The 27,831-nt window shown below is 41.3% G+C and overlaps 1 protein-coding gene across 3 annotated transcripts in view; it reads left to right on the plus strand.

Annotated features, from left to right (window-relative positions):
- SNX9 (sorting nexin 9) overlaps nt 1-27,831 on the plus strand; it is a 125,312-nt gene that overhangs the window by 39,018 nt on the left and 58,463 nt on the right. For all 3 annotated transcript variants that reach the window (XM_078447511.1, XM_078447512.1, XM_060616998.1), the window contains exons 2-4: nt 18,583-18,669; nt 21,168-21,242; nt 22,511-22,636. In XM_078447511.1, the coding sequence (XP_078303637.1) occupies nt 18,583-18,669; nt 21,168-21,242; nt 22,511-22,636 (288 nt within the window). The remainder of the gene's footprint in view (nt 1-18,582; nt 18,670-21,167; nt 21,243-22,510; nt 22,637-27,831) is intronic.

The following is a 27,831-nucleotide window of genomic DNA, read 5'->3' on the forward strand; positions in this document are numbered from 1 at the left end:
CTCTATATATTAGAGTAACCCTTTGTGACATGAATTACAAAGATTCTTCTATGACTGATGCAATATATATTAATGACTTTTTTATAATAATTGTGTTCCCAGCCATGATATAGAGATCAGATTATGGCCCCCTGAGCGAGATCTGGCCTGCCATGTGTTTTTTGTAAATAAAGTTTGATTTGAATGCAGCCACACTAATTTATTGCACTATTGCGTATGGTAGCTTTTGCACTACGGCAGCAGAGAGACTGCATGGCCTGCAAAAGTTCAAATGTTTAGTACCTCACCCTTTACGGAAAAAGGAAAACCGACCCCAATTTCAAGCAACCACATCAAAGTGTTTAGTATGATGAAGCCATTTTGATATGGCCTTAAAAATAAAAAAATCCAGGTAACTTTAAATGCGTATGTGCAGTTACGAAGCAGTGGGCAGAATAGGCAGTCACGTGTGGGTGTCCTAAGTGTCTGTTTTGGCGTATTACTTGGTCATAGTGATGTTATGTGTAGTATGGCCAGTTTGATGCCACCTAATCAGATAACTATTAAAACACCTTTGTCTGATTGGTCTCATGTACGGTACCAAAGAAGCTTGGATCTGGGTGAGTCTGGGGAGAAAGTCGCTTAAAGTCATCCCAGTCTCTAGCAGTTTGGTGTGGTTCCGTTCAGAGAATTTCCTTGGCTCAAGTGCTTTTCCAGAACTATTATCCATACGTGGACTACAGGGAGGGGAAAGTGAGGTGGAAGCGGATGGTACAATGTGATTTATTTATGATCGCTATTTAAAACTTTTCTGTTCCTCTTGTGATTATGTAATTGATTTGCCCTTTGCTACACTCAGATATAAGATTATTCTAAATATGTCTTGGAAATTCGTATTCCTGTACTCTGTGAGCTGTTTCTGTTTACATTTCTTTCTGTGGAAATTTCCCAAATTGCTCATCGAATTGACCACTAGTTAAAAAATTCCTTTAAGTGCATCATATTTCAGGAAAACAGATGAAAGCCCACTTTAGGAAAAACATTTACAGAGCATGTTAATTTCACTGTGGTAGTTCATTCCTGACATTTTTGCGTAAGAAAAGTTTTCAGCCATTCTTAATGGCTACTCTGGTTCTTTGTAGAAATTTCTTTTGGAAAAAGATCTTTTATAGAACAACTATTAAAATAAAACCTTAACAAAACTTTAACATCTTAACTATATTCTTCTCTTATTTTAGAGGTAAGGACACGGAGATGGGGAGAGGGAGGGGAGAGACTCTTTTAAGCAGGCTCCACGCCCAGCACTCGGAGCCTCATGAATGTGAGATCATGACCTGAGCCAAAATCAAGAGTCGGATGCTTAACCACCTGAGCCACCCAGGTGCCCCTTGACTATATTCTTGAATAGATAATAAACACATTGCTTGTGAACATTTAAGGAAACAGACTATTTCCTTTGTTAGGGAGCAAGAATTCCTGTCTTTTAAGGGTCATTCTAGCTGGACCAAGAATCAAGTTGTCAGACAATTAACAGGAGAAATTGTCAGACAGATTAACAGGAGAAAATCAAATTTAATGGCATATGTACGGGGAATCCACACAGACGTGGAAATTCCAAAGACCGGCAAAGTGAGGTGTATGTGTCATTGTGAACTAAGGAGAAGGGGGCGGGGGTCTGGGATTTCAGAAGAAAGGAATGTGCTTCACGGGGTGATAAGAAGACCAGATGTTTAGTAATTAGATGTTTGCCCAGCCCTCACACATGGGTCACTCAGATAAAACTTATCTCCGTGAATACCCTTATTCTGGGAAGGACCCCCAATGTAGATTTTCCTGTGTAGTTAAGGGAGGAGCAAAAGTTTCTCTTCAACCTTCGGGGTCACTTGCCTTCAGCTCAGAATAATCCCCATGCCAGAGTGGCCCAGTTTGGGGTGGCCTGCTCTTAGCCCCTACGGCTTCCTCCTGAAACTTCCCTGAAGTTTCACACATTAAAAAGTTGAGCTGATAGGTTGTTTTATCCCATTGAACCAGTCTCTTAGTCCTGACAACAGGTCAGTATAATCTTGTTCATTTCATGAGGTGGTGACGCAGGTGTGTTCTCCAAGTTACCCCTGTGGTAGTCAGGCTGCTGGGAACTCTGGAAGCTAGGTACCAGGCTGATATTTCCAGGGGAGCGTTATTGGCTCCATGAAGTCAACGTTAGTTCCCTAAAGCTGTCCGGTCACATCTGAGTCTGCGCGTGTCTCTCAAATACGACATTCCAGTTGAAGCTTTGGTAATACCCTTTGGTATTTGGTAATACCATGTGGTAATACCATGTGATAATACCATTTTTTCCATTGGTGTCCTGTCATAAGGAGAACAGATTCGTATTGAACTTATGCAAAGAAATAGATTGCCATAAGCATATAAGAATACTCACTGAGAGTTTCTGAGTTCCGGAGGGTTCAGATAGGGAGAAAAGAAAAGTTTCAGTTTGTTCAAAAAGGTGTATTTTATCAAATCGCAGTAAGTCGATTAGCTTAAGAGAAAACGTCTTCTTAAATCTGGAAAAAAAACAAAACATTTTTAAAAAGTCAGCAATGTTCCAAGCAAAAAATCATAAAAAGTGTAATTGTCTTCCTCAATTTCGGTCCCACGTTATTAATTCTTCTGCTCGAATCCGGTTCTTCCGCTAGTTCCAGAAATTTTTACCCAGTTCAGTTTTACGATCTGCAGGTTATCAGAAACCTGTACTCAGAGTTTTTTTCCATGTGTCTCATTGAAGATGAAACACATTTGCAGGAAGCTTTTGTAGAGGCATCTGAGTAAAAAGTATTACTGTCTGTAAACGATAAACTTACATAAAAATGGCCGTGGTTGAAGATTTGATTAGAGTTCACTACAAGCAATTGGTAAGGAGATTGGGTTATTTTTGTGACATACGCTTCAGGATAATAACACACCAGGACATCAGATTTCTAGGAGTTTCATGTAATTTTTACAACACTTAACTTTAATAACATATCTACATAAGTATAATGTAGGAGAGTTTAATATCACTTTTTTGACAGTGATCCCCATGTAATTTAACATACCAAATAAGCCTGATTAGTTTAATTTCTCAAATCTTTGAAACGTTCCATGGACCCTTTGTAACACCTCAGATTGTGGTCAAAGACTTTATTTTAGAATTTGGTTTTGGGAAGTATGTCAGAAAATATCAAAAGATTTGGATAGTTGATTAAATAGAATCACAAGTCATTTTGAAAAAATATTTAATTATTCATTTAACCACAATGACAGTACAAGATTTCAAAAACCAATACAGAAGATTACATAGTTGTGAGCAAAATTGAACTCTTTTCATATTAAGACTCAGTTTTCTTAAGTAATCAAAGAGCTGATAAACATAAGAAATTATTTTGGCAAACATGGAATAATTGTTAGAGAACTTAAAAGGTAAAGAAAAACCTTTGTTTACAATTTCTTACGAAATTGTAGACCAATAATAGTTCAAAAGAACTTTGTACCGTTAACAAAGAAAAAAACTAAAACATTGCACCAGGGTACTTTTGATATTAAAACTCATTTACTTATTTGAAATTATCCTAATCTTAGCCAGTACAGGCCACATGTAAAGTTTCTTTCTGAAGAGTGTTTCTCTGTAAACCTTACACACGTTTCTTTTTCACGTTCGGATTTTGTCCTAAACTTTACCCTTTTAGATAACTAGTCTCACTTGAGGACAAAATTCTTTTCTTTTTCCTTAACAAACATGTATTTTATTCCTCATACTTTTTGTTATCAAAAGCACATCCCATTTTCCTCACATACCAAGTTGTTTCCCTTATTATTTCCAGTGCTCTTAATTACATTTGTTAGAATTCTTAGTGCTTAGAAACCTTAATTTCTAGTGAAAACTGAGTAGTAAGCAACTGTGAATTGTTACACCAGAACTCTTTAGATTGGCAGTTTCATACTTTATATGAATTTTTTTCATAGTACAATAAAGCACAAAGTATATTTATTAACAGACCCAAACATATCCTTAGTTTCTCTGGAGTAAGACAGAAGTAGATTACTTAATGCTTCATTATTTTATCTTAATTGGAAATGATCTAGACAATCAGTGAATTTTACTCATCATTTAACTTCGTGAAATTTTAAGTTTTTAGGTTACCAAAGATTTTGGAAGCTATTTAAAAGCTACAAACCTTCTTATTTTATTTACATCTATTTAATTTACTTGTTCTTAACAGTTATGCTTAGCCTACCCGTAAAACTTCATGAGGCATTAGACAAAGTCAGTTGTTATTCTGAGTTTTTTTCCTCTGACATATTTTACAACAGAGATACCATAAGTTTATTTGACTTTTAGTAAACACAAGCAGAATGAAAGTTTATATTTAATGCTGATAACTATAAATACATGTCTGCTTTAATTAAACCAGCAACCTTAAATTGGCTTTCATACCACATATTGTCCCAGGTCACATGAACTTGAAAAACATTTGAGTTAGTTTCTATCTTTCTGAGTTTTAGGATGGCCAATCCTTATAAGTGCTTGCCTTCAGATCAACTAAATAAAGGTTTTTTACAAATTAATTTTAGCAATATCATCCAGAGGTAGAGAAAACACGGACACACACAAAAATACACAGGCAAGATGTAAACAAAATCTTAATTTTCTTTTTTTTTTTTCCTAATGTTTATTTTTGAGAGACAGAGAGACAGAGTGTGAATAGGGAAGGGGCAGAGAGAGAGGGAGACACAGAATTCAAAGCAGGCTCCAGGCTCTGAACTGTCAGCACAGAGCCCGACGCGGGGCTTGAACCCACGAACCGTGAGATCATGACCTGGGCCGAAGTCGGACGCCCAACTGACTGAGCCACCCAGGCGCCCCTTAATTTTGTTTCTACTAATATTTGTGGAGAGGACATTACAGGCCCAATTTAAGATACTTCTCTCTTTTTTTCTTCAGTTTCAGGAGATTGTGGGCTGTGTTTACATTTCAAAGACATAAGATTATTAATTTCAAGGGACAGAGAAAGAATTTCAAAAAAGTTTTTTTTTTTAAAAGAGTTTCAAGGTGATTGTCATTTAAAATTTACTTTTTGGGGGGGCCTGGGTGGCTCAGTCAGTTGAGTGTCCAACTCTTGATTTTGGCTCAGGTCACGATCCCAGGGTCGTGGGATCAAGCCCCGTGTTGGGTCCACTCTGAGCACAGAGCGTGCTTGAGATTCTCTTTCTGTCCCTCTGCCCCTCTCCCTGACTGCCCCTTGAATAAAAGAGAAAAAAAATTTTTTTAAGTAAAATTTACGTTTTTAAGGTACAGAATTTAGTTCCAATATCCTGATCTTTTATAATACGTACACACACATTTTGAGAGGAATAGGTAAGGTTTGGAGATTGGTAAAGATAGGTGAACTTTCACCTGTTTCTAGAGTTGTAGTTCTGGTTTTAGAGAGATTTGTAAAATAAAGGCAGTTATTCCTAATTCCCCAAACACCTGGATTAGAGCCTGAGTATCAAGAGATTGACTCACATTTTTAACTATCAGGGAGAACTTTAACTAAAATGGGAACCAAGAGGTTTCTGCCTTTGTAAAGTATGTACGAAGCATTTCAGTAAGCGTTTTTCTGGATACAAAATTTACCCTTGGCTTCTGTTAGTCCCTAAACATTGGCCTTTTGCAGTGTCATGTGTATAAGGGCCTAGGAGAAATTTTGGTCATCTATTTCCTCAGTGAAGGGAAAGTTGTGAATATAGTCAAATAGCCTTTCTGATTACTTTCTGAATTCAGTGGGGTCATTTGAAAGTAGAGGTAAAAGGTACTTCATAATTTAAAAGATCCGACACTGTTCAGAGGATGCAAATTCTTTTGCAGGGGGTTGTCTAGGATATACCTGCAAAGGACATAGTACAGGAATGCCTACTCTTCAGTAAACCCTGATCACAGAGCCCTGGAAAGTAGGAGCAAAGCAATCCTTATTGCCAGTCTCATGTGCTTTTGTTGAGATTTTCTGGCTTTCAGCTTTTACATAAGCAACCTTAGAGCCTAGAGATTAGGCCAGAGTGATCTCTGTAAATCTTGTAGGGAAAGGGAAGTTAAAACAGGCAGATGAGCCTGGAATTTACTTTGGATGTGGATATTTATTTTTAAATCTTAAGGCTAATTTCTGTTCTTTTATCTGGTCAAGGGAGTCCCTGAGGCTAGCCATTACATTAATAAGACAATTGAGAGCTTTTTTTTTTTTTTTTTTTTTTAATCTAAATATAGCCTATTTAAAGGATCCATTGTCTGGCCATTGGTGAGTTGGATCTATTAATAGCAACTCAAACCAATACGCCTTTTAGTGGTTTAACCAAAGATGCAAGAGGCATCCAGAGGGCATAAATGATGTAGCTCCCATGGTCCAAAAGTTTACTCCTAAAATTAGCCTAGGAAAGCAAAGGCACAGGCGGCAGTAAGGGTGGTGTGGTGACAATGCCATGTTGAGCCTCCCGCAAGAATACGAGATGCCTCCAGTCCCAGATCCGCTAATTCAACACCAAGCAGATGCTCCCGGAATGGGACTTCCCAGCGCTAATCAAGCAATGAAGGCTGAGATGACACAGGTTCCTCTGGACTGGAACCTCTCATGACAGATACCCCTGAGAGCTGGCACAGCTGGACAGAGAGAAGGAGGCTTGGATCCCCAGCCTATTCAACTGGCCACCAAGTGCACCCTCTGGATGGTGGAGACCAAAGAGAATATTCCCATTGGTCATAAAGCCAAGCTCCTAGGACATAGAACAAGATAAAAGGAAAAATCTAACAGCTTTATCTAAGCCTTAGGTTTCCTTAAGCCACACTAATAACTAAGAGGGATGTGCTGTTGGTTTGGAGACTGTTGTTTTAGAGTGTACCTCATTGCAGGTGGCAGGTGACCTAGTGTCTGTCTACCCTGTTATGTGACCAGTTGGTCCTATCATAGGAGTCTTCCTGAGGGTCTAGCAGCTTTTAAGTGCTCGCCCATGCCCACCAATTTTGTGGCTTTGGCTTCCGAGATGGCCTTTAGCAACAGATGACAGACAAAAGGCACAGACGAAGGAAAACAAAGACCATCTCTGGGAGGAAATGGATGAGTAACCAATGTGTACTCTACCAAATTTAACCAAAGAGTCGCTAAGCCCAAGGAACTAGTTCTGCAAACCTTTTCTCCTGCTAAGCTCAATTTAGAAGGCGAGTAAAGGATTCTCACCAGTGTTGCCCCATCCACTCTGCAGGGGGAGATTCCGGGAAGCTGATGTGGGAAATCTCACTTTCTGTGGCTGCTTGTCAGTTGTCCTGGGATCTGTCAGCCTCAGCAGTGTGCTGGGGAATGGTGGCTAGCGAGTTAAAGCATCTTGCCACCTACACCGACAGTCAGATAGGAATTCTTCCTGCCCTTCTAGCCGGACTGAGAATCTAATTAACATGAGACCGATTAACAGGAGAAAAACCCAATTTAATAGCATATGTATGGGGAATCCACACAGATACGGAAATTCCAGAGACCGGCAAAATGAAATATATATATGTAGCTGGGGCCCAGGGGTATAAGAGCACCTGGCTCCAGGGTCCCCAAACAGATGAGGTTTAGCTGCTCACCCCTGACAAAATCCAAAGGCAGAGAAACGAGATGTGGTGAAACAAGAAAGGAATTGATTTCACCGAGACCACCACTGGGAGGCCAGCAGACGAGCATCTCAGACTGTGTCCAGAGTGCCAAAAGTACTTCCAGGTTTATAGAAGAAAAATGTGAGGCAGAGGTGGGCTGTGAAGGTCAAGTCAGTCATCAGTCAAGACCCCACATGTTGGGGTCAGTCATGTGGGGTCTTGCTGACTGAGGGCAGACCTTTTTGCTTGAGGGGGTGGTTTTGGTTCCCATGAGTTAAGAGATAAACTGGACAGAAGAACTGAATCGCTTAGAAAGTTTGAGGTCAAAGTGGAGGTCGTTGAAGTTCTCCTCAAATATGTCGTTCTGAACTAAGGAGAAGGGGGCAGGGGTCTGGGACTTCTGAGGGAAGGAATGCACTTCACAGGGCAATGAGAGGACTATTTACCTAGTCGTTAGATGTTTGGCCTGCCTTACAGATGGGTCACTCAGATAACATTTATCTCAGTGAGGGGTGCCTGGGTGGCTCAGTCATTTGAGCATCTGACTCTTGATTTCAGCTTGGGTCATGATCCCAGGGTCGTGAGATTGAGACCTGATATCGGCCTCCATGCTGAGTGTGGAGCCTGCTTGGGATTCTCTCTCCTTCTCTCCCCTCCCCAGCTTGCATGCGCGCGCGCACACACACACACACATGCCCCCCCCCCCCAAATAAATAAATAAGAGGACAACTCTGATAGAAAAAAAATTTTATCTCAGGAAATAACTCTTAGAAAGACCCCCACTCTAGATTTTTCTGTGCAGTTAAGGGAGAGGCAGGAGTTTCTCTTGAGCCCTCGGGGTCCCCATTGCCTTCAACTGAGAATAATCTTCACACCAGAGTGGCCCATCTTGGGGTGGCCTGCCTTCTGTCCCTACACCTTCTTTAGAAATTTCAAGAGCAACTTACCTAAAACGTGATAATTGATCCACGTCCTCTGGGAGAGTGTCTTAATGTTCATGGCCGTCTTGGACCTCAACCCTGCCATACGTTAACAGTTTTACTAATGACACAGGTGAAGCTATGAAAAGCATGCTTATCAGGCTTTCTGATGACTCTTGGCAGGAAGCGCTAAGGGATAGTTGGATATAGTTGGATGACAGCTTCAGAATTCAGAAAACTTAGTAGGTTGGAATAATGGCTAAATCTAACAAGATGCAATTTTACAGGATAATTTAAGATTCTCTATTTGATTCAAAATAACAACTGAACAAGCACGGGCCAGGATTTAAATGAAATCACAGATTGATATAAACTGAAAAGCATTTAAGTCTTAATCATTTAGAATAAGGACAAATATATATATAAAGGATGTCATAATGCTCTCAGAGTCTGTTAAAGGGAGTTCTGTTTTTTCTGATGATCTTGTTGGTTATGTAAAAATGAGATACAGAGAGGAGTTAAGTGGTGGAGGAGTGGGGGGCCCTAAGCTTGCCTCATCCCTCAAACACAGCTAGATAAATGTCAAATCATTTTGAACACCCAAGAAATTAATCTGAGGACTGAGGGAGCAAAACTACACAACCAGAGGTGAAAAAACCCACACTGGGGAGGGGAGGGGCTACAGAAGGTTGGTTTGGGGGGAGAAGACAACTGTGGATGCTGCAGTGGGGAGGGAGCCCTGACCATAGAGAAAGGAGAGAGAGAAATAGTGAAAGCGTGCATAGTGGACCGCACACGGAACACTCTTCCCCAAGACCATTGACTGGGAAAAGCAGAGGGGGCTTCTGCCACACGTTGTCATGAGCAGCAGAGCGCAGAGTCTGAAGCTTTACAAGTCTGCGCCATTGCTAGTGTCTGGCAGGCGGTGCTCCTGTGGGAAGGAGGGTGGAGACCCAGGGGTGGACAGTGTAGCCTGAGGATCCCCTGGGTCACACGGGGACAAACAGTTCCCCTGCTTGGAGTGCATTTGGGAGTGGCGGCCTCTCTGGGGATAGAAAGAACCAGTGGCACCAGTGTGCTGCCCAGTTTCCTAGCATAGGAACAGAGACACCAGCTGAGGGCAGCAAATCTTGGCGCCAACTTAGTGCAGAGCTTTACCATAAACTCCCAACTGCTGCATGATCCTGTGACAAACTGGCAAACAGCAAAAAGTGTGGCAGGACTCTCCCCCAGAGTATCAGCGTGGGTCTGTGTCACGCAGGTAAAATTTGGAGTTTGGAGTTTGGAAACCCAGCCGTATGCCTGAGATACAACACAGGAGTACTGTGCCACGCAGCAGGCAGACAGCCTGGATGCCGGCAGGGTGAAGGCAGGGGTCTGACAAAAGCTGGGGACACAAGAAAGGTGATAGTTTGCTTCTCTGTGAGGGCTTCCTAAAAAGTGGAGGAAGCTCCCGGCTCCAGGGACAAAAGAGCAGGATGACACCATTCCTTCCCTTCCCCATCAGCGTTGACTGACTTCAGTGCCATCCAGTGGAGGCTGGAGCTGCTTACACCAACACCCCCCCACACCCCCGACCTCCGCCTATGCCCTGCAGGTGCATCTCTACTAGAGCAAGTCCACCTGAGAATCAGTCCAGCAGGTCCCACCCCCAGAAGACCTGTTCAGATGCCTCACAGGTACCAAGTCTGATGATCATAGAGTGCTGCAAAGCTTCACTTCTAGGGGAAATAGGATCTAGCTTCCCTTTTTTTGGGGGGGGAGGGGAATCTTCTTTTATAGGCAGACCAAAACACATCTAGGATCTAGCTTCCCATCACCCCCCAACCTTTTTTTTTGACCTCTTAGTAACATAGCCATTACATTCAGGAGCAGGAATATAACAGGCTTTCCTAACAATCACACCAAAAAACTGACCCAGACAAAATGACAAGATGGAGGAATTTAACCCCAAAAGGAAGAACAGAAAGTCACGGTCAGGGGTTTAATCAATACAGATACAAGGAAGATGTCTGAACCAGAATTTAAAACAGTAATCATATGGGTACTGGCTGGGCTTGAGAAGAGCATAGGAGACACTAAAGACTCCCACTGCAGAGATAAAAGAATTAAAAACTAGTCAGGCTGAAATAAAAAATGCTATAACCGAGATGCAAAGCTGAATGGATGCAATGACATCCATTGCAGAGGATGGATGAAGCAGAGGAATGAATCCGTGATATAGAAAATAAAATTATGGAAAATAGGCTGAAAAGAAAGGGAAAGGTATTGGATCACAAATGTAGACTTAGGGAACTCCGAGACTCCTGAAGGCATAATAATATTTGTAGCATTGGAGTCCTAGAAGAAGAAGAGAAAGAAAAAGGAGCAGAAGGTTTACTTGAGTAACTATAGCTGACAACTTCCCTAATCCGTGGAAGAAAACAGACATCGAAATCCAGGAAGCACAGAGAACTCCCATTAAATTCAACAATAGCCAGCCATCAACAAGACATATCATAGTCAGATTCACAAAATACACAGACAAGGAAAGAATTCTGAAAGCAGCAAAGGAAAAAAAGTCCTTAACCTACAAGGGAAAACAGATCAGGTTCACAGCAGATCTGTCCAAGGAAGCTTGGCAAGCCTGCAGGGAGTGGCATGATCTGTTCAATGTGCTGAATGGGAAAAATATGCAGCCAAAATACTTTATCCACCAAGGCTGTCATTCAGAATAGTAGGAGAGATAAAGAGTTTCCAAGACAAAAACTGAAGGAGTTTATGACCACTAAACCAGCCCTGCAAGAAATATTAAAGGGCCTCTTTGAATGGGGGGAAAAAGACCAAGAGCAACAAAAACTAGAAAGGAACAGAGAACATCACCAGAAACACCAACTCTACAGGTAACACAATGGCACTAAATTTATATCTTTCAATAATCAATGTAATGTAAATGGACTAAATGCTCCAATCAAAAGACATAGGATAAATGGATAAAATAACAAGTCCCATCTCTTTGCTGCCTACAAGAGATGCATTTTGGACCTGTAGACATCTGCAAATTGAAAGTGAGGGGATAGAGAACCATGTATCATGCTAACAAACAATAAAAGAAAGCCAGAGTAGCCATACTTATATCAGACAAACTAGATTTTAAACCAAAGATTGTAATGAGAGATGAAGAAGGGTATTATATCAAAATTAAGGGGTCTATCCATCAAGAAGATCTAACAGTTGTAAATATTTATATCCCCAACTTGAAAGTTCCCAAATATTTAAATATATAAATCAATTAATAACAAACATAAAGAAATTCATTGGTAAGTTTCAAGAGTAATGGGAGACTTTAACACCCCACTTACAACAATGGATAGATCATCTAAGCAGAAGATCAACAAGGAAACAATGGCATTGAATGACACACTGGACCAGATGGACTTAACAGATATATACAGAACATTTCATCCTAAAGCAGCAGAATACATATTCTTTTTGAGTGCATGTGAAACATTCTCCAGAATAGATCACATACTTGGTTTCAGATCAGCCCTCAACAAGTATAAAAAGACTGAGATCATACCATGCATATTTTTAGACCACAACACTATGAAACTTGGAATAAGCCTCAAGAAAAAATTTGGAAAGACCACAAGTACATGCAGATTAAAGAACATCCTTCTAAAGAATGAATGGGTTAACCAGGAGATTGTAGAAGAAATGCAAAGAAAAAAAAATACATGGAAGCAAATGAAGATGAAAATATGACAGTCTAAAACCTTTGGGATGCAGCAAAGGTGGTCCTAAGAGGGAAGTATAGGGCAATACAGGCCTACAACAAAAAGCATGAAAAGTCTCAAATACACAACCTAACTTTACACCTTAAGGAGCTAAAAAAGGAACAACAAATAAAGCCTGAAGCCAGGAGAAGAAGGGAAATAATAAAGATTAGTTCAAAAAATAAACAGTCTAGAAACAAACAAAAAACAGTAGAACAGATCAATGAAACTAAGAGCTGATTCTCTGAAAGAATTAACAAAATTGATAAGCCCTTAGCCAGACTTGTCAAAAAAAGACCCAAATAAGTGAAATCATGAACATAAGAGATCACAACCAACACCACAAAAATACAATTATAAGAGAATATTATGAAAAATTCTATGCTAACTGGGCAATCTGGAAGAAATGGACAAATTCCTAGAAACATAGAAACTACCAAAACTGAAACGGGAAAAAATAGAAAATTTAAACAGCCATAACCAACCAAGAAATTGAATCAGTAATCAAAAATCTCACAACAAACAAAAGTCCAGGGCCAGATGGATTCCCTCGGGAATTCTACCAGACATTTAAAGAAGAGTTAATACCTATTCTTCACAAACTGTTACAAAAAATGGAAGTCAAAGGAAAACTTCCAAACTCATTCTCTGAGGCCAGCATTACCTTGATTCCAAAACCAGATAAAGACCCCCACCAAAATAGAGAATTATGGGCTAGTATCCCTGATGAATATGGATGCAGAAATTCTCAAGATACTAGCAAACTGAATCCAACAGTACATTTAAAGAATTATTTACCACAATCAAGTGAGATTTATTCCTGGGCTACAAGCATGGGTCAGTAGTCACAAGTCATTGTGATACACCACATTAATAAAAGAATGGATAAGAACCATACAGTTCTCTCAATATATGCGGAAAAAGCATTTGACAAAATACAGCATTCATTCTTGATAAAAACCCTCAACAAAGTAGGTACGACTATCCAATGGAAAAAAGACAGTCTTCTTCAACAAATGGTGCTGGGAAAACTAGACAGCAACATGCGGAAGAATGAAACTGGACCAGTTTCTTATACCATACACAAAAATAAATTAAAAATGGATGAAAGATCTAAATTTGAGACTAGAAACCATCAAAATCCTAGGGAACACAGGCAACAACCTCTTTGACATAAGCTGTAGCAACTTCTTACTAGACAAATCACCAGAGGTAGGGGAAAGAAAAGCAAAAATGAACTATTGGGACTTCATCAAGATTAAAAATCTTCTGCACTATGAAGGAAACAGTCAACAAAATTAAAAGTCAGCCTACTGAATAGGAGAAGATATTTACAAATGACATAACCTGATAAAGGGCATCCAAAATCTGTAAAAAACAAACAAACAAACAAACTTATTGACCAAATTCAATACCCAAAAAACAAATAACCTAGTTAAGAAATGTACAGAAGACATGAATAGACATTTTTCTGAAGACATCCAGATGACCAACAGACACATGAAAAGATGCTCAACATCACTCATAATCAGGGAAATACAAAGCAAAACCACAATGAGATACCACCTCATACTTGACAGAATGGCTAAAATTAACTCCAGGAAACAACAGATGCTGGTGAGGATGTGGAGCAAGGGGGACCCTCTAGCACTGTTGGTGGGAATGCAAACTGATGCAGCCAGTTGGAGGTTCCTCAAAATGTTAAAAAGAAAAAAAAAGAACTACCCTATGATCTAGCAATTGCACCACTAGGTATTTCCCCAAAGGATACAAAAATATAGATTCAAAGGGATACGTGAACCCTGATTTTATAACAGCATCATCAACAATAGCCAAACTATGGAAACAACCCTAGTGTCCATCAACTGATGAATGGATAAAAAAGATGTGGTATATGTATACAATGGAATATTACTCAGCCATCAAAAAAAACCCTGAAATCTTGTCATTTGCAACACTGTAGGTGGAGCTCGAGTGTATTGTGTTAAGTGAAATAAGTCAGAGAAGGACAAATATCATATGATTTCACTCATGTGGGATTTAGGAAACAAAACAGATGAACATATGGGATGGGGAAAAAAGAGGGAAGAAATAAGAGACTCTTAATGATAGAGAATAAATAGGGTTGGTGGAAGGGAGGTAGGGTGGGGATGGGGTAAATGGATGATGGGTATTAAGGGGGGGCACTTGTGATGAGCACTAGGTGTTATATGTCAGTGATAAACCACTAAATTCTACTCCTGAAACTGATATTACACTATGTGTTAACTAACTAGAATTTAAATGAAAATTTGGAAAAAAAAAAAAAAAACCCACAGGACATAGGAATAAGCTACGATTTCACAAAAAGTCAAATGAGTGTGCTTAAGTAAAACAAGTTTGGCATTTGGAAAGGTGAACTAGTTATATAGAAATATCACTTACATGCAAAACTTCTGGTCTCAAGGGTGTCAAATTAATAAATCTGTCCATCCCTTGAATTTTTTTTTTAGCTTTTAGTTGAGTGTCTCTGTTTTTAAAATGAGGTAGCTGCATTGCTGAAGATGGGCTGCTTTCCCCCAAAGATTTAATTGTGATTTATGTGAAACCAGAGAATCAGATCCTTAAGAATGGGGGCTTGCCTTCTGCATTCTTACTGCCTTATGGACTTTTTTGCTGACAGTTTTTTGGTCATCTTGAACTGTTTAATTCTTTCTTGTTCATTTTAGGTTCTAGTGTTTTGTTTTTTGTTTTGCAAAATAGGAAATGCAGTAGTATATTTCTATCTAGTGTTGCTCTTTATTTAGAATGTCCTTTTAATAAATTCTGTGGTTTGGGATTATTGGTTTGTATCAGCTTGGATCTCTTGTTTGTGCGACAGAATCTGAACTCACATTAGCGTAGGCACACAAAAAAATCCATTGGCTCTTGTGACTGAGAGGTCCACAAGCACAAGTAGCCTCAGGCTTGTCCTTCAAGTGATCTCCTTGGGACACTCTCTCTCTGCCATTCCACTCCACCAAAGATGGACCTTCTCCATACCTCAACTAGTTAGCCATTGGCGACATTTTCAGAGAAAATTAACCATCCATGCTCCGCAGCAGCTGTATATTTCTAGGAAAGAGTTCGAATTCTTCCTGTTCGGATTATATGCTCACCAATCACTTAGAGTCAAGGCAGGAACAGTTTCCAGAAAGAAGAGATGTGAAGCAGACAGAATAGTAGATGTTTACAACCTGGTCAAGAGGACTGAATATTTTTATACCTGTCTCTCTTCTCTCAAAAGGAAATCTGTGTTAAGGATGATGGATTATGCACATATCAGGTGTGTGGCAGCACGTTTAGTATTCCAGTGCCTGGAACGTTGAGAGCTTTGGATCTGCTAATGTTTATTTGCCTGTAGCCAGATAATGGAGCTTGTGTTTAAGGCTGCTGTCTACTATCTCTTGACCTTTGTCTGAAATACTTTCTGGTATTGCTATTGAAGAGATTAGTTACTGTTGACGGTGTGTGTTCAGCATACGGTATCACATCATCTGCCCAGGATGTGTGTAGACACTTAGCTCCCGAAAATACTTGAATCATTTCTTAAAGTGTAGCCAGTACTGGGGAAAGCAGTATCAAAGACTGGAGTTTTCCGGAGTGCCTGGGTGGCTCAGTCGGTTGGACGTCCGAATTTGGCTCAGGTCATGATCTCACGGTCCGTGAGTTCGAGCCCCGCGTCGGGCTCTGTGCCGACAGCTCAGGGCCTGGAGCCTGCTTCGGACTCTGTGTCTCCCTCTCTCTCTGCCCCTCCGCCACTCACAGTTTGTCTGTCTCTCTCTAGAAAAATAAATAAACGTTAATTTTTTTTTTTAAAAATGGGCTTTTTCTGTCAAAGGTGGCATGAAAGAAACATAGTGGGACTGATGGGCAGTGGGGGTGGGGGTGAGCCTCTTCAAATACTGTCAGTGGTAGAGACGGGGGAAATGGGAGGTGATGGGGGAGAGAGGGAGAAGTCAGACGGAAGCCAGATACAAGGATGGGAATAAAAACGGAGGTAATGGGGGACAGCGCCCCAAGGCTTTGAAGACAGCACTTCCAGGCCACCTGAACTTGATAAGATCAGAGGAGTTGCTGAAATTTGTTTTCTCTTGACATGTTACGCTCATTTGGGGAGGTGCTTTTTTTTGTGTTCTCTTTTGTGTTCTTTTGTTCTCCAAAATTTCTTCCCATTCTAATTTTTAAGAAGCATCTCTAGGTGTTTGTTTTTTAATAAGGCTTAAATCAGTGTTTATGTAAACCTGTAATGTTTGTATACATTTTTCCATGCCATGCCAAACCAAAAGATGGTTTCCAGCCATCTTTTCCATGGCTAACGTTCAGTCATATTTAAATGTGTAAGGGGGTGTCCATTTTTAGGTTTTCACTTGTTTCACCAAGTCACAAGTTTGATACACAAGTTTTGGCACACAGGAAGAGGCTTTGGTATTCTGTATTGGGGCTTAGATTTAGCCGGATTAAAAAATTGTTAGCCAAGATTCTTAAAAAAAAGCAATAACAAAACAGCAGGTTCCACGTCTGGCTCTTGTGTGCACACCAGGGCCCTTCCCAGGAAGCCCACAGCCCTGGGGGTTGTGTCCTGGCCCCAAGGACCCTCCTCACCCCCCTCACACATTTATGTGCACCTGCCCTCATTGCATGAGGAATTGAGATTGGGGTGACATGGTTTTTAAAAAGTACCCCCCAATGGGACTAGAAGAATTCTATCTTCTTTTGCAGCTGTATGAGAAAAAAGACATCACAGTTTCGTTGTCCTTGTAATGACCTCAGGACAGCTGTCATGCTCACAGAGTTCTCAGTGGTTGCGACCTGCCCCCTTAGCCCCCTTCCTAGCCTCTCTGGACAGAAGTCCAGGAGGATGCCATTCTGTGACTGACAGACAGTAAACTAGCATTTGCTTCTAACATTTTGTAATGAAAAAAAAATCTCAACCATGTAGAAAAATCAGAATCCTTTTCCTTTGAACACCATCAACCTACCATCTAGATTCTGTAAATAACATTCTGCTATACCTGCTTTATTGCATTTTCATGCGTCAGTCCATCTTATTATTCTTAATGGGTTTCAAAATAAATTAGTATTTGGAGTTTTTTTTTTTTTTCTTTAACCTTTTATCATTAGATGTGAATCCTTAATCCTTGTTCTAAGGATTTCAGGCATCATTAAGCAAGTGTGGGGAGAGTTCACTGGCAAGAACAGTTCTCACCATATGGTGGGTGTTCAGTAAATATTTGTTAAGTGAGTGCAGTTCCATTAGTCCTGTTTGACTAGCCCTGTGCATATACTTGAACTTGCTGCTTGGGACAGTTACTTTGAAAATAAACCCTATGCTTCCTAGGTACATGTTATCCCCAGTTTATGATGGACCTTCTTTTATGAGATAATCCATGAAAGACAAATATTTAGAATTTGAAGCGCATTAAAAATATATATTCACTAAATACTACAAAAGTATATATAAGACATGTTTTTTACAACACTGATTGTCTTGGAATATGTGCGTGGCAGAATTCCTGGGAATTCTGCACAGCTGCTCACGTCAACCAAAACAGCTTTCCTTTAGTCAGTTTTCCACGAAGTTACGATTTTATTGCAGGGAACGTTTGCAAATCACAGCTGTTAGGTTACCTGGCCAGTATGCACAGCCCTGTGTAGATCACTGCATAGTAGGAAGTATTCTAGTAGAAGTATGTAAATACATCTTGCCACCCACATCTGAAATTCTGAGTTCAGTTGGCCAGGGGTACTGCATTATTAAAATTCATCCCAGTGGCTCTAGATAAAGCATAGTGAACATTTTCACTGCCAGGGAATAATCTAAACATGTATGAATCTTACGTGTGTGTGTGTGTGTGTGTGTGTGTGTGTGTGTGTGTGTGTTCTTTCAGTCCCTGAGAGTGAGTGGGCCCAGAATGAACGGATATCTCTATTTCCACTTCTCACCTCTTTAAAGAAAAGGTGTGCTTCCCACCCCTCCCCACCCCCCACCCCCGCCGATGAAACAAGTGTATTTTGAGAACACCTTGGGGGCTGATCTCTAAATGCAGCGTGGGCCACCCTTCTTCTTTCCAAAACAGTAGGGGCTCTCATTCTTGGTGTCCTTTTTCCTCACAATAGGGCTGATGAATCATTTTGGTGATATGTCTTCCTTTATTTCAAAATAACCACAGCCATGAAGTGTTTGTTCATTACCAGCATGTTTACAAAGTGGACAATAAAGGTTGTTTTTTTTACTGTTAAGTTTATGTTTGTAACTTCCTCTGCTTGTCTCTATTCCCAATAGGCTCGGGTTATGTATGATTTTGCTGCTGAACCTGGAAATAACGAACTGACGGTTAATGAAGGAGAAATCATCACAATTACAAATCCGGTAAGACAACTATTAGGTTTAAACCCGATTGTCTCTTAAGGATTTAATAAATTGATCATTCACACCGACACGAATTTTTTTTCTGGTGCTTATGAAGTATTGATGATGAGGTTAAGACTCTATTTTATAAACATTGATAAAAGTTAAGTCCTCTAAAGGTAGTTGGATGGGGTTCCATCAGACAGAAATGGAAAGAGACATCCCAGCCAGATCCCAGCCAGATCACAGGTACAGAGATTAGAACGTATTCAGTGTTTCTTGGAAGTCACAGCTATTGTTGGTTGACAGCCCTACGAGCCAGATGTTTGGCTGATACTACACGTGTGTTCTTGAATGTGTTTTCCCCATGAACTCCATGAGCTAAGGACTTCTCATCTCTGTTTTACAAATGAGGGTAATGAGACATAGAGGTTAAGCAACTTGCTCAAGATCATTTTGCCTGCTAGTGGCGGGGCAAGGATTCAAAGCCACATCTGTTGAGCCTCTGAGCCTCTGCTCTTGCTCTCTGCTGGGAACACTACACGTAAACAAGGGTTCCCAAGGGTACAGGGTACACGTAGGCCAGTAGCAGACAGGCTAAGAAAACTGGCTCTTAGCCAGATCAGATAGGACCTGTGGGCCAGGCTGTAGACCTTGGGCTTCATCTGTAAGTAGTGGATTCTTTTAAGAGCTTTGCTTGGTTTTTATTGTTGATGCTGTCGTAGGCAGGTGGCGAAATGACACCTGCACTTCAGGGAAATTAACCTAGCAGAGGTATGTTGAACGAACTGGTGTGGCTAGAGTCGGGATGCGCCTTTCGGCGGTAGCAACAGGAGTTGGAAAAAGCTAGACACGGCAGGCTTTGTGGAGTCAGCCCCAGAGGACTTGGTGCCAGGTTAGATACTGGTGGGAGAAAAGAGGCAAGGATCCATAAGGTTTTTGGCTCTGACCTTTAACCTAAGAGAATGGTAAATTTATTAAAGTATATGAGTCATGAAGAAGAGCTTCTTTGGAAAGGTTAAATGAGTTTCTTGTTGGATGTGTAGAGTTTGAAGAAAAGCGAATAATTAGCCCTTCCCTATAGCTTTGCATCATAAAAATGGAAATGCCGAGCTGGGGGTAAGAGCTGGGAATAGGCCAGCTCCCTGGACACCTCAGGGAGTAGCCTGTGAGAAGGGTTGCCAGGACAACCGAGAGGCACTGGGAAGGAAAGGGGGAGATGCTGGGGCTCCCCCAGGTGGGAGGGACCGAGGGCAGCACAGAGACCAGGGACAGAGGACAGCGAATGAGCAAGAGAATGATGGTTTCTTAATATTGGTACTGTTTTCAAAACTTGTCTTCTGTGCTTTAGATACAGAAAAGAATCACTGGGTAGGAACAGTATATGAGCTTTAGATAATACACCAGGTGTAGATAAGTAACTAGGTCCTATTTTTAATCATAGGAGAAATTAAAGATTCTTTACCCTTCTGATTTTTCTTAATGGAGAAATCATCTTGGTTTCTTGGTAAAATAGTATTGAATTTAAGTTGCTGTCATGGTTACAAATGGACAAAGTTGTGGCTTAAAGTGATTTTTGAAGAAGAATGTGTTATCTAGATTCAGGTAGTTATTAACTAAGACACGATTTATGAACTTACGACAACTCTTACTATTATAAGGTGAAAAGGTAGGTCTTTGTTGAAATAATAGATTGGAAAGTGGGAATTCTGGTATAGAGGACTTTATTATTTAATATTGTTTATCCAGAAGAGCTAAGGAACCATGGATCGGTTAGCTTTTCCTAAACAGCAGGCAATCTCAAAGCTTAGTGGCTTAATCGAAAAACCTTTTGCCACTTTGCTCAAGAACTTATGGGTTGGCTGGATGGTTCTACTGACCTGAGATGCCTCTCCTGTCTTCAGTCACCTGGTGGGCAGCTCTGGGCCAAGTGCTTTAACCTGCGCCTATGCATGTGCCTGGCGATTCCCCTCCTGGTGGCTGACTTTGGTTGGGGCAACAAGGAAATTGGGCCTTTTTTTGTCATCATCCGGCAACCCAGATTATTCCCACAGCAGCTCTTTTGGAAAAAGTGTGCAAAGCCCCTTGAGGCCAGACTCTGAACTCACCCCGTATTATTTCCACCTCATTCTGTTGGCCATAGAGGTCACCAAGCACATCACGGCTTCCAGAGGGGGTGGTATCCTTCTGCCTCTTGACAGTCAGAGCTGCGAACCGACTGCCACCAGTCTGCCACCAACCGATAAACAGAAAGGAATTACACGATGATGGCATTCTGTTCTGTTGAATAGGCTACTCTGCAATCTTCATTACTTGTTTAATGTTTTCAGATTATATCATTTTCTAAAGTAAAAGAGAAGCCTTAGGAATTTAAAACTTTGAACAGTGTTAGATCGGTGGGAATAAAGAGCTTTACGTTAATTATTTTTTCCTGTATGACAACTCCCGAAGCAAAATTTTGCAGGCAACTCCAACTGTAATCTTGGTCTTTTTTCTTTTCTCTTTTTAAACGTTACTAGGATGTTGGTGGAGGATGGCTAGAAGGAAGAAACAGCAAAGGAGAACGAGGGCTTGTTCCCACAGACTATGTCGAAGTAAGAACTTATTGTCCTATAGTAAAACCTGGTCTTTGTCAAACGTCTTTTTATGAATTATGGAAAGTAGCAACTTTATTTTTAATCAGAAAGTTTCCACTGTAAAAGTAATACCTGGTAATTATGTAAAATGTGAACAATACATTGAAGTAGAGCTAAGAAAAAATATTACCTATAGACCTGTGCTCCAAAGAGTGACTCCATATTTAGATTAAGTTCCTTTTAGGGAGAGCAACTTTTAAGTACTCTGAATAAATGCCCCTATTTTTCCTGTGTTTATATTGTGTAATAGCTGCTGCCTATAATACTGTTTACATTACAGAGTTCATTCACAAAGTTTAAAAAGATTTTTTTTTTTTTTTTTTTGAAGTAGTTCTCTTCTCTCTGTGCTGGTTCCGGACATATCTCTTCAGTTCCTTCTCCCCATTTCCATAGACAGAGGGCCTTGGATGAACTAACTTCTGGGACCTATTGCCTGGTTTTAAGCTGTGTTCCCATAGATGCCAAGGATAGTGTTACAGCATCTGGGAGGAGCCTCCCAGCCTGGGACACACCCACTCAGCTGACACCCCCCCCCAGCCCACCCTGAGCCAGCCTCCTGGCGCCCCCTGCTGGTTGTCTGTAGGTCACTCAAAATTGAGTCCTGGGTACTGAGCTTGCCTTTCCACTCAGGTGACTGAAACTAAGGTGGCCTGGTGCCCTGGGAGTAAAACTGAACAAGAACAAGGTGCCTATGGTTCCTCTCCAGCAGAGAGGAATAATGCCCTGGGAGGATGTTTACCTGGGCACTGCCTGCAGAATGGGAAGACTGTCTGTCTGTTGTTCTGATCGAGAGTTGGGGTGGGGAGTTTTGAACCCTCTGGAGAATCTGATGAAATCTGGGGCCCTTCTCTCGGAAATATGTGCACGTGCATGTACCCCAGCCTCTTCTGTAGAGTTCCACAGGGTTCATGGGCCCCTGGACTCAGTCCACCTGTCTTATACTTATGTTGTGCTTTACCTCGGTGCACTGTGTATTCAGGACTCTAAAAATAGACAAGAATGAGAAAAATCTAAGGATTTAAGTTAGTGCTGGCATTAATTGCATTTTCTAGAACTCTGCATACTTCTAGAAAGGGATGGTTAATACAGATGTTCTGGGGCTTGCTTACCTTTTAAAAATATAAACCCCTTTTCCATAATAGATGACAACTCTTGCTTGCCCTCAGACTCTAACTCTGAAATAACCCTAATCTATGAAAGTAACTGTGGTTCTTTCTAATATTCAGATTTTGCCCAGTGATGGAAAAGACCCATTTTCTTGTGGAAATTCAGTGGCCGACCAAGCCTTCCTCGATTCTCTGTCAGCGAGTGCCACTCAGGCCAATTCATCAGCTGCCAACAGTAATAACCAGGTGAGTCTTCCGTCATCTGGCTGGACTGAGCACAGCGCATTTGTGAGAGCTTGTGATGCCTCCGAGCCATTGCCATCCCCGGAAAGCATAAACAAAATAGCTGTTAGATGTGTGTGTGGCGTTTCTGTTGGGTATTAACAAAGAACTTGCCTGTTAGGTGGGCTAAACACTTTTTAAAGATGATTATAAGAGAGAATGCAGGGTGTTCATTGAGAGTTGCTTTTAAAAGTCTGGCATGATATGAACACGGACCTTGTAAGGTACAAATATCCTCTCAAGTGGGGAAAGAAAAGCAGGGTCCTGTGCTGAGGTGATCTGTGTCAAAACTCCGCTGCAACAGGAGACGATTTCTCAGACCTTGACATGGTCGTTACACTCTCAGAGCCCCCTCGTCTTGTGGACACTACGCATGTAACAGTGGCTGCAAATCCAGCACTTAGCACTCGGTATCTTGTATTGCTTCTAGAAGACTTACAATAGTGGGATGATTTGGGAAAAATACACTGAAATTCTACATTGATTTTAAGGGAAGTTTGACCAGTTCAGGTGACTCTGCCCAGTTATTGTAAAATGATTACCTTGGGCGAGTGTCAGCACGAACAGTCAGAAGATGGACATCAAAATGTTGCCCTTCCTAAATCTTTAGAAGCAACTCGGCTTCAGGGGATGTTATTTCGTGATACTCTTTAACTACAAAGAAGGTTTTGAATTACGTGAAGCCTAATAGTCGTATCGCTTGAGAATTATTTGCGTACAGAATGTTTATATTTTAACCTTCCGAGAGAATTTCTCCAAGTGCTATTACCATATGTTAACTGCAGGTTTTACACATTTTTAGATAGCTTTTGATGGACATCCTGAGTTACAACTTAGTCTGACCCAAATACTTAAAATTCAGAGGCAGAGTGATCACCACAGTTGAGCGTTTGCCTATATTTTGTAACTCTGTAATACCTGAGGACCCTGGGCAGTTAGAGACTACGCAAGATAAAATGTGAGACAGTAGTAGTTAGGGGCACCTGGGTGGCCCGGTTGAGTGTCCCACTTGGTTTCAGTTCAGGTCATGATCCCGGGGTCGTGGGATCAAGCCCCATGTTGGGTTCTGTGCTGAGTGCGAAGCCTGCCTAAGATTCTCTCTCCTCCTCCTCCTCCCTTTGCCCCTCTCTCCTGCTTGCACTTTCTCTCTCTCTCTCAACAAAATAAAATAATATTTTTTAAACTGTGAAGCCATGGTAGTTAAACCTTCCTTGAAGTTTCACCAGGGATTCTCAGCCCGAGCCCTGTTGACCTCTGGGGCCTGAGCTTCAGGTTGTGATGTTCAGCAGCACCCCTGGCCTTGATTCACTACATGCCAGTAACATCCCGTTGCCCCCAGTTGTAAGAACCAAAATTATCTGCAGATGTTGCCAGACGTCCCCTGGGCGCAAAGTCAACCAGCTGAGTTCACTGAGTTAGACAAAAACCTCAGGGAAATGGGTTTGCACTGAGTAAAAGAGAACATTTTAATATAAGGGAATGATGTTCAGATGATCGTAGAATAAATGAAGGAGACAAAAGATGGAAATATTCATCTTATTTTTGTTTTAATTTTTTTAGTGTTGAGAGAGAGAGAGAGAGAGAGAGAGAGAGAGAGAGAGAGGGAATATCCCAAGCAGGCTCCTTGCTGTCAGCACAGAGCTGGACGTGGGGCCCCGACACACAAACTGCAAGACCATGACTGAGCCGAAATCAGAGTCGGATGCTCCACGGACTGAGCCACCCAGGCGTCCCAATTCGTCTTATTTTAATTCAAGGACCTACATCAATCATTATCTCAGGATAGGCTGCAGCACTCTGCACACAAAGTTGCAGTCAGGCTCCAGTCTTGTCCTGTTGTGAAATAGCTTCCTCGGTGTTTAAATGTAGCAATACAGACGGATTAGCATAAGTGTAAATGTTTTTTCTTCCAGGTTATTTAGAAGAAAATATAACCCCCTTTTCGAAGTCGGATTTTCCTAATCCGTTCGGACATACTAAATCTAGCCAGATCCTTTGAAAGCAAAGAAAAAGTGAACTAAACTAGAAGTAACAGAATAAAGCAAGCATGACCATAATTAACTGAGCATTTGGATTTAATTTAAATCAAGTAAAAATATTTTTTTTTTTTTCAACATTTATTTATTTTTGGGACAGAGAGAGACAGAGCATGAACGGGGGAGGGGCAGAGAGAGAGGGAGACACAGAATCGGAAACAGGCTCCAGGCTCTGAGCCATCAGCCCAGAGCCTGACGCGGGGCTCGAACTCACAGACTGCGAGATCGTGACCTGGCTGAAGTCGGACGCCCAACCGACTGCGCCACCCAGGCGCCCCTCAAGTAAAAATATTTTTAATAACCGTCTATGCTTTCGGTTATCTGGGATAGGAAAATAACTTAAATAGGCCAAAATGGTGATGATGTTCATACGTACCATGAAAACTGTCATGACCAAGAAACCAGGCAGCCATTACCAATTAGTAGCTTTTAAAACTTTTGCTGTCGGGTTTACTCATTCTTTCATTTTCTGGATGTCAATGAGAAAATACCGTTTTTGTCCCAGGGATGTGGCTCTTGGGATTTTCTAATTACTCTGGCACTGTGTTCTCTCCCAGAGGTCAGTCTGATTTGGAGGACAAGTATGTCAGAGGCGCCGGCTCTCTCTGTCCCCCGGTCAGGCCGTGCAGGGCACACCCCCTGTCCCCTCCGCACACCGTTCACTTCCGAACCAGCATCTGTCTGCTGTCCTCGGCACCGATGATTTGAAATTTGGCTTTCTTCCCACACACGCAGATTTAAAGCCCTGCATTCAGCTCCTGGTTATCCAACTTTCTGACTGTTGTATCTTTCCTCTAAATCGTGTATCTTTTTTTTTTTTAATCTCTCTAAAAGGTTCTATCCGTCTGCAGATCTCCTTGAATAGCTTATTTTGAGCCTGCTATTTTTTAATCTGTCTGACCCTTCCTTGACTTTGTATTCTTAATCTGTCCTACATGTCAGAGTAATTAGTTCATAAATTTGTAATTTAATATGTAAAAAGCACTTCCTTGAGCTTTTCTTAAAATTCCTCATTTCAGGGTGCTTGAGGTACCTTCTTGTTCTGGCTGCTTACTGAGCAGCTGCAGAGGTCATGCAGTCACTGGTGTAGAGGAGAGAACAGGGTACTTTTATCACAATGACCCACTGTGATCTTTTTCTCCCTTTACTAGTTCATGGTGGGGGGGGGATCCCTTACCTGTAAAACATAGTCCAGTTGTTGGTTGTGGTATAGACTAGGATTGGAAATGTCAGAGGAATATGATGCAGTATTCTTTAAATCTGTTGGGACAATTTAGCTTGGAAAACGGTAAAGCTGTTTATTTTTTAAGTACTTGGAGAGAATATCAAGGACATTTTTTTCATAACCTTGGAATGTGGAAAGACAGCACAGTGTCTTGCGGCCGTTAAGGAAAGAATGGATGCATTTAAGTAAAAAAGTAATACTAAACTAGAAAAATATTTCGCACATACCACAGAAACTGTCTAATTCTGTTAACATACAAAGAATTCCTGCAAATCTATAGAAATAGATGAACAGCTCAGGAGAAAAAAAAATGAGCAAAGGGTGGGAACAGATTTTTCATTGGAAAAGTAGTACAAACAGCCAATAAATATAGGAAAATACTCATTTTTAGTGTCTGCTATTAAATTAGCAGAGAATAAAAATGTTTTAATACCCCACGTGAGAAAAGGAATATGCCGATAGGCATTCTGCTGCAAAGGTGGGGGAAGGATACATTAACGAAGCCTTTTGGAAGACAGTTTGGTAACATGCATTAATATTTAAAATGCATCTACTCTGTGCCTCAGCAGTTCTGAGTTTACTTATAGAGCTCCTCTTGGGACTCAGCCACGTGGGCTGCGGATTCACCGTGCAAGGTCCAACATGAGGACGTGGGGACACACACGTCTGACCATAGGGACCTGGCCAGGCAGAGCCCAGGGTGGCCACATGGTGGGAAGCATGAGTGTGGGTTTAGATGTATAGGTGTGGACGTCTGTTGTTTTTAAACAATTTTTTTTTATAAAGTTGATTTATTTTTGAGAGAGAGACAGAGTGTGAGTGGGGGAGGGGCAGAGAGAGAGGGAGACACACAGTCCGAAGCAGCTCCAGGCTCTGAGCTGTCAGCACAGAGCCCAACGCGGGGCTCGAACTCACGAACCGCGAGATCGTGACCTGAGCCGAGGTCGGCCGCTTAACCGACTGAGCCACCCAGGCGCCCCACATCTGATTCTTTTTTAAAAGCACATCAGTAATGTTATCTTTCCCGTGCTTGAGTACGCACACACCACAGATGCAAATTGTGTGTACAACATTTATTGAAGCATAACCAGGAAATGAATCGAATTCTCATTGTTTTCTTACTCTAATACAGATCTTAAGGTGGATGAGGACCACTATTGCAGTACCTTTAGAAAAGGAGAATAGTTTCTAGTGGTTCATACTAGTTTTGTTACTAGGGACTTATCTGGTATTTTCCAGCTGCAAGAGCGTTTCATGTGGCAGCTGTGCCACCAGCCGCCATTCAGAGACGTATGTGGGGACAGTCGCCCCAGTCTTGGTTTTCACCCAGTTATCAGTGTTTCAGTTACACCATTGCTTTGATTCTGAGAAGCTTCTCACTATAGATCTTTACAAACCTCGGAGGTGGCTGCTTCTGTGGAGTATTTACTTTTGAGAAATTAATGGGAAGTTTTGTACTTAATTTTTTAAGTTTTTTTTTTATTATTATTTGTTTTGAGGGGGAGGGGCAGAGAGGGAGAGAGAATCCCAAGCAGCCTCTGCACGAGTCAGCGCAGAGCCCAACGTGGGGCTTGAACCCACGAACCGTGAGATCACGACCTGAGCTGAAATCAAGAGTCAGATGCTTAACCTACGGAGCCACCCAGACACCCCTGTACTTTCTGAAGAAGAACAATAGGGATTACACGTGAATTAAAAGTTCTGTGAAACTAGATGTTTCATCTGAAGCCTTTGACTTGAGAGGTTTATTTTTCTATCTTGAAATACTGGCAAGATCTACATCCCTGGGATGAACTGCTTCTGTCTTTACCACACCGCCTCCCAGTTCCCCATGAATCTGTCTTCCTGTTGCCGGGTTCCTCATCCCCTGCCACCAGCACCGTCCCCAGGGTGGGGTG

This window comes from Panthera onca, chromosome B2, assembly GCF_046562875.1.
Source record: "Panthera onca isolate mPanOnc1 chromosome B2, mPanOnc1 haplotype 2, whole genome shotgun sequence".
Lineage (NCBI taxonomy): Eukaryota > Metazoa > Chordata > Mammalia > Carnivora > Felidae > Panthera > Panthera onca.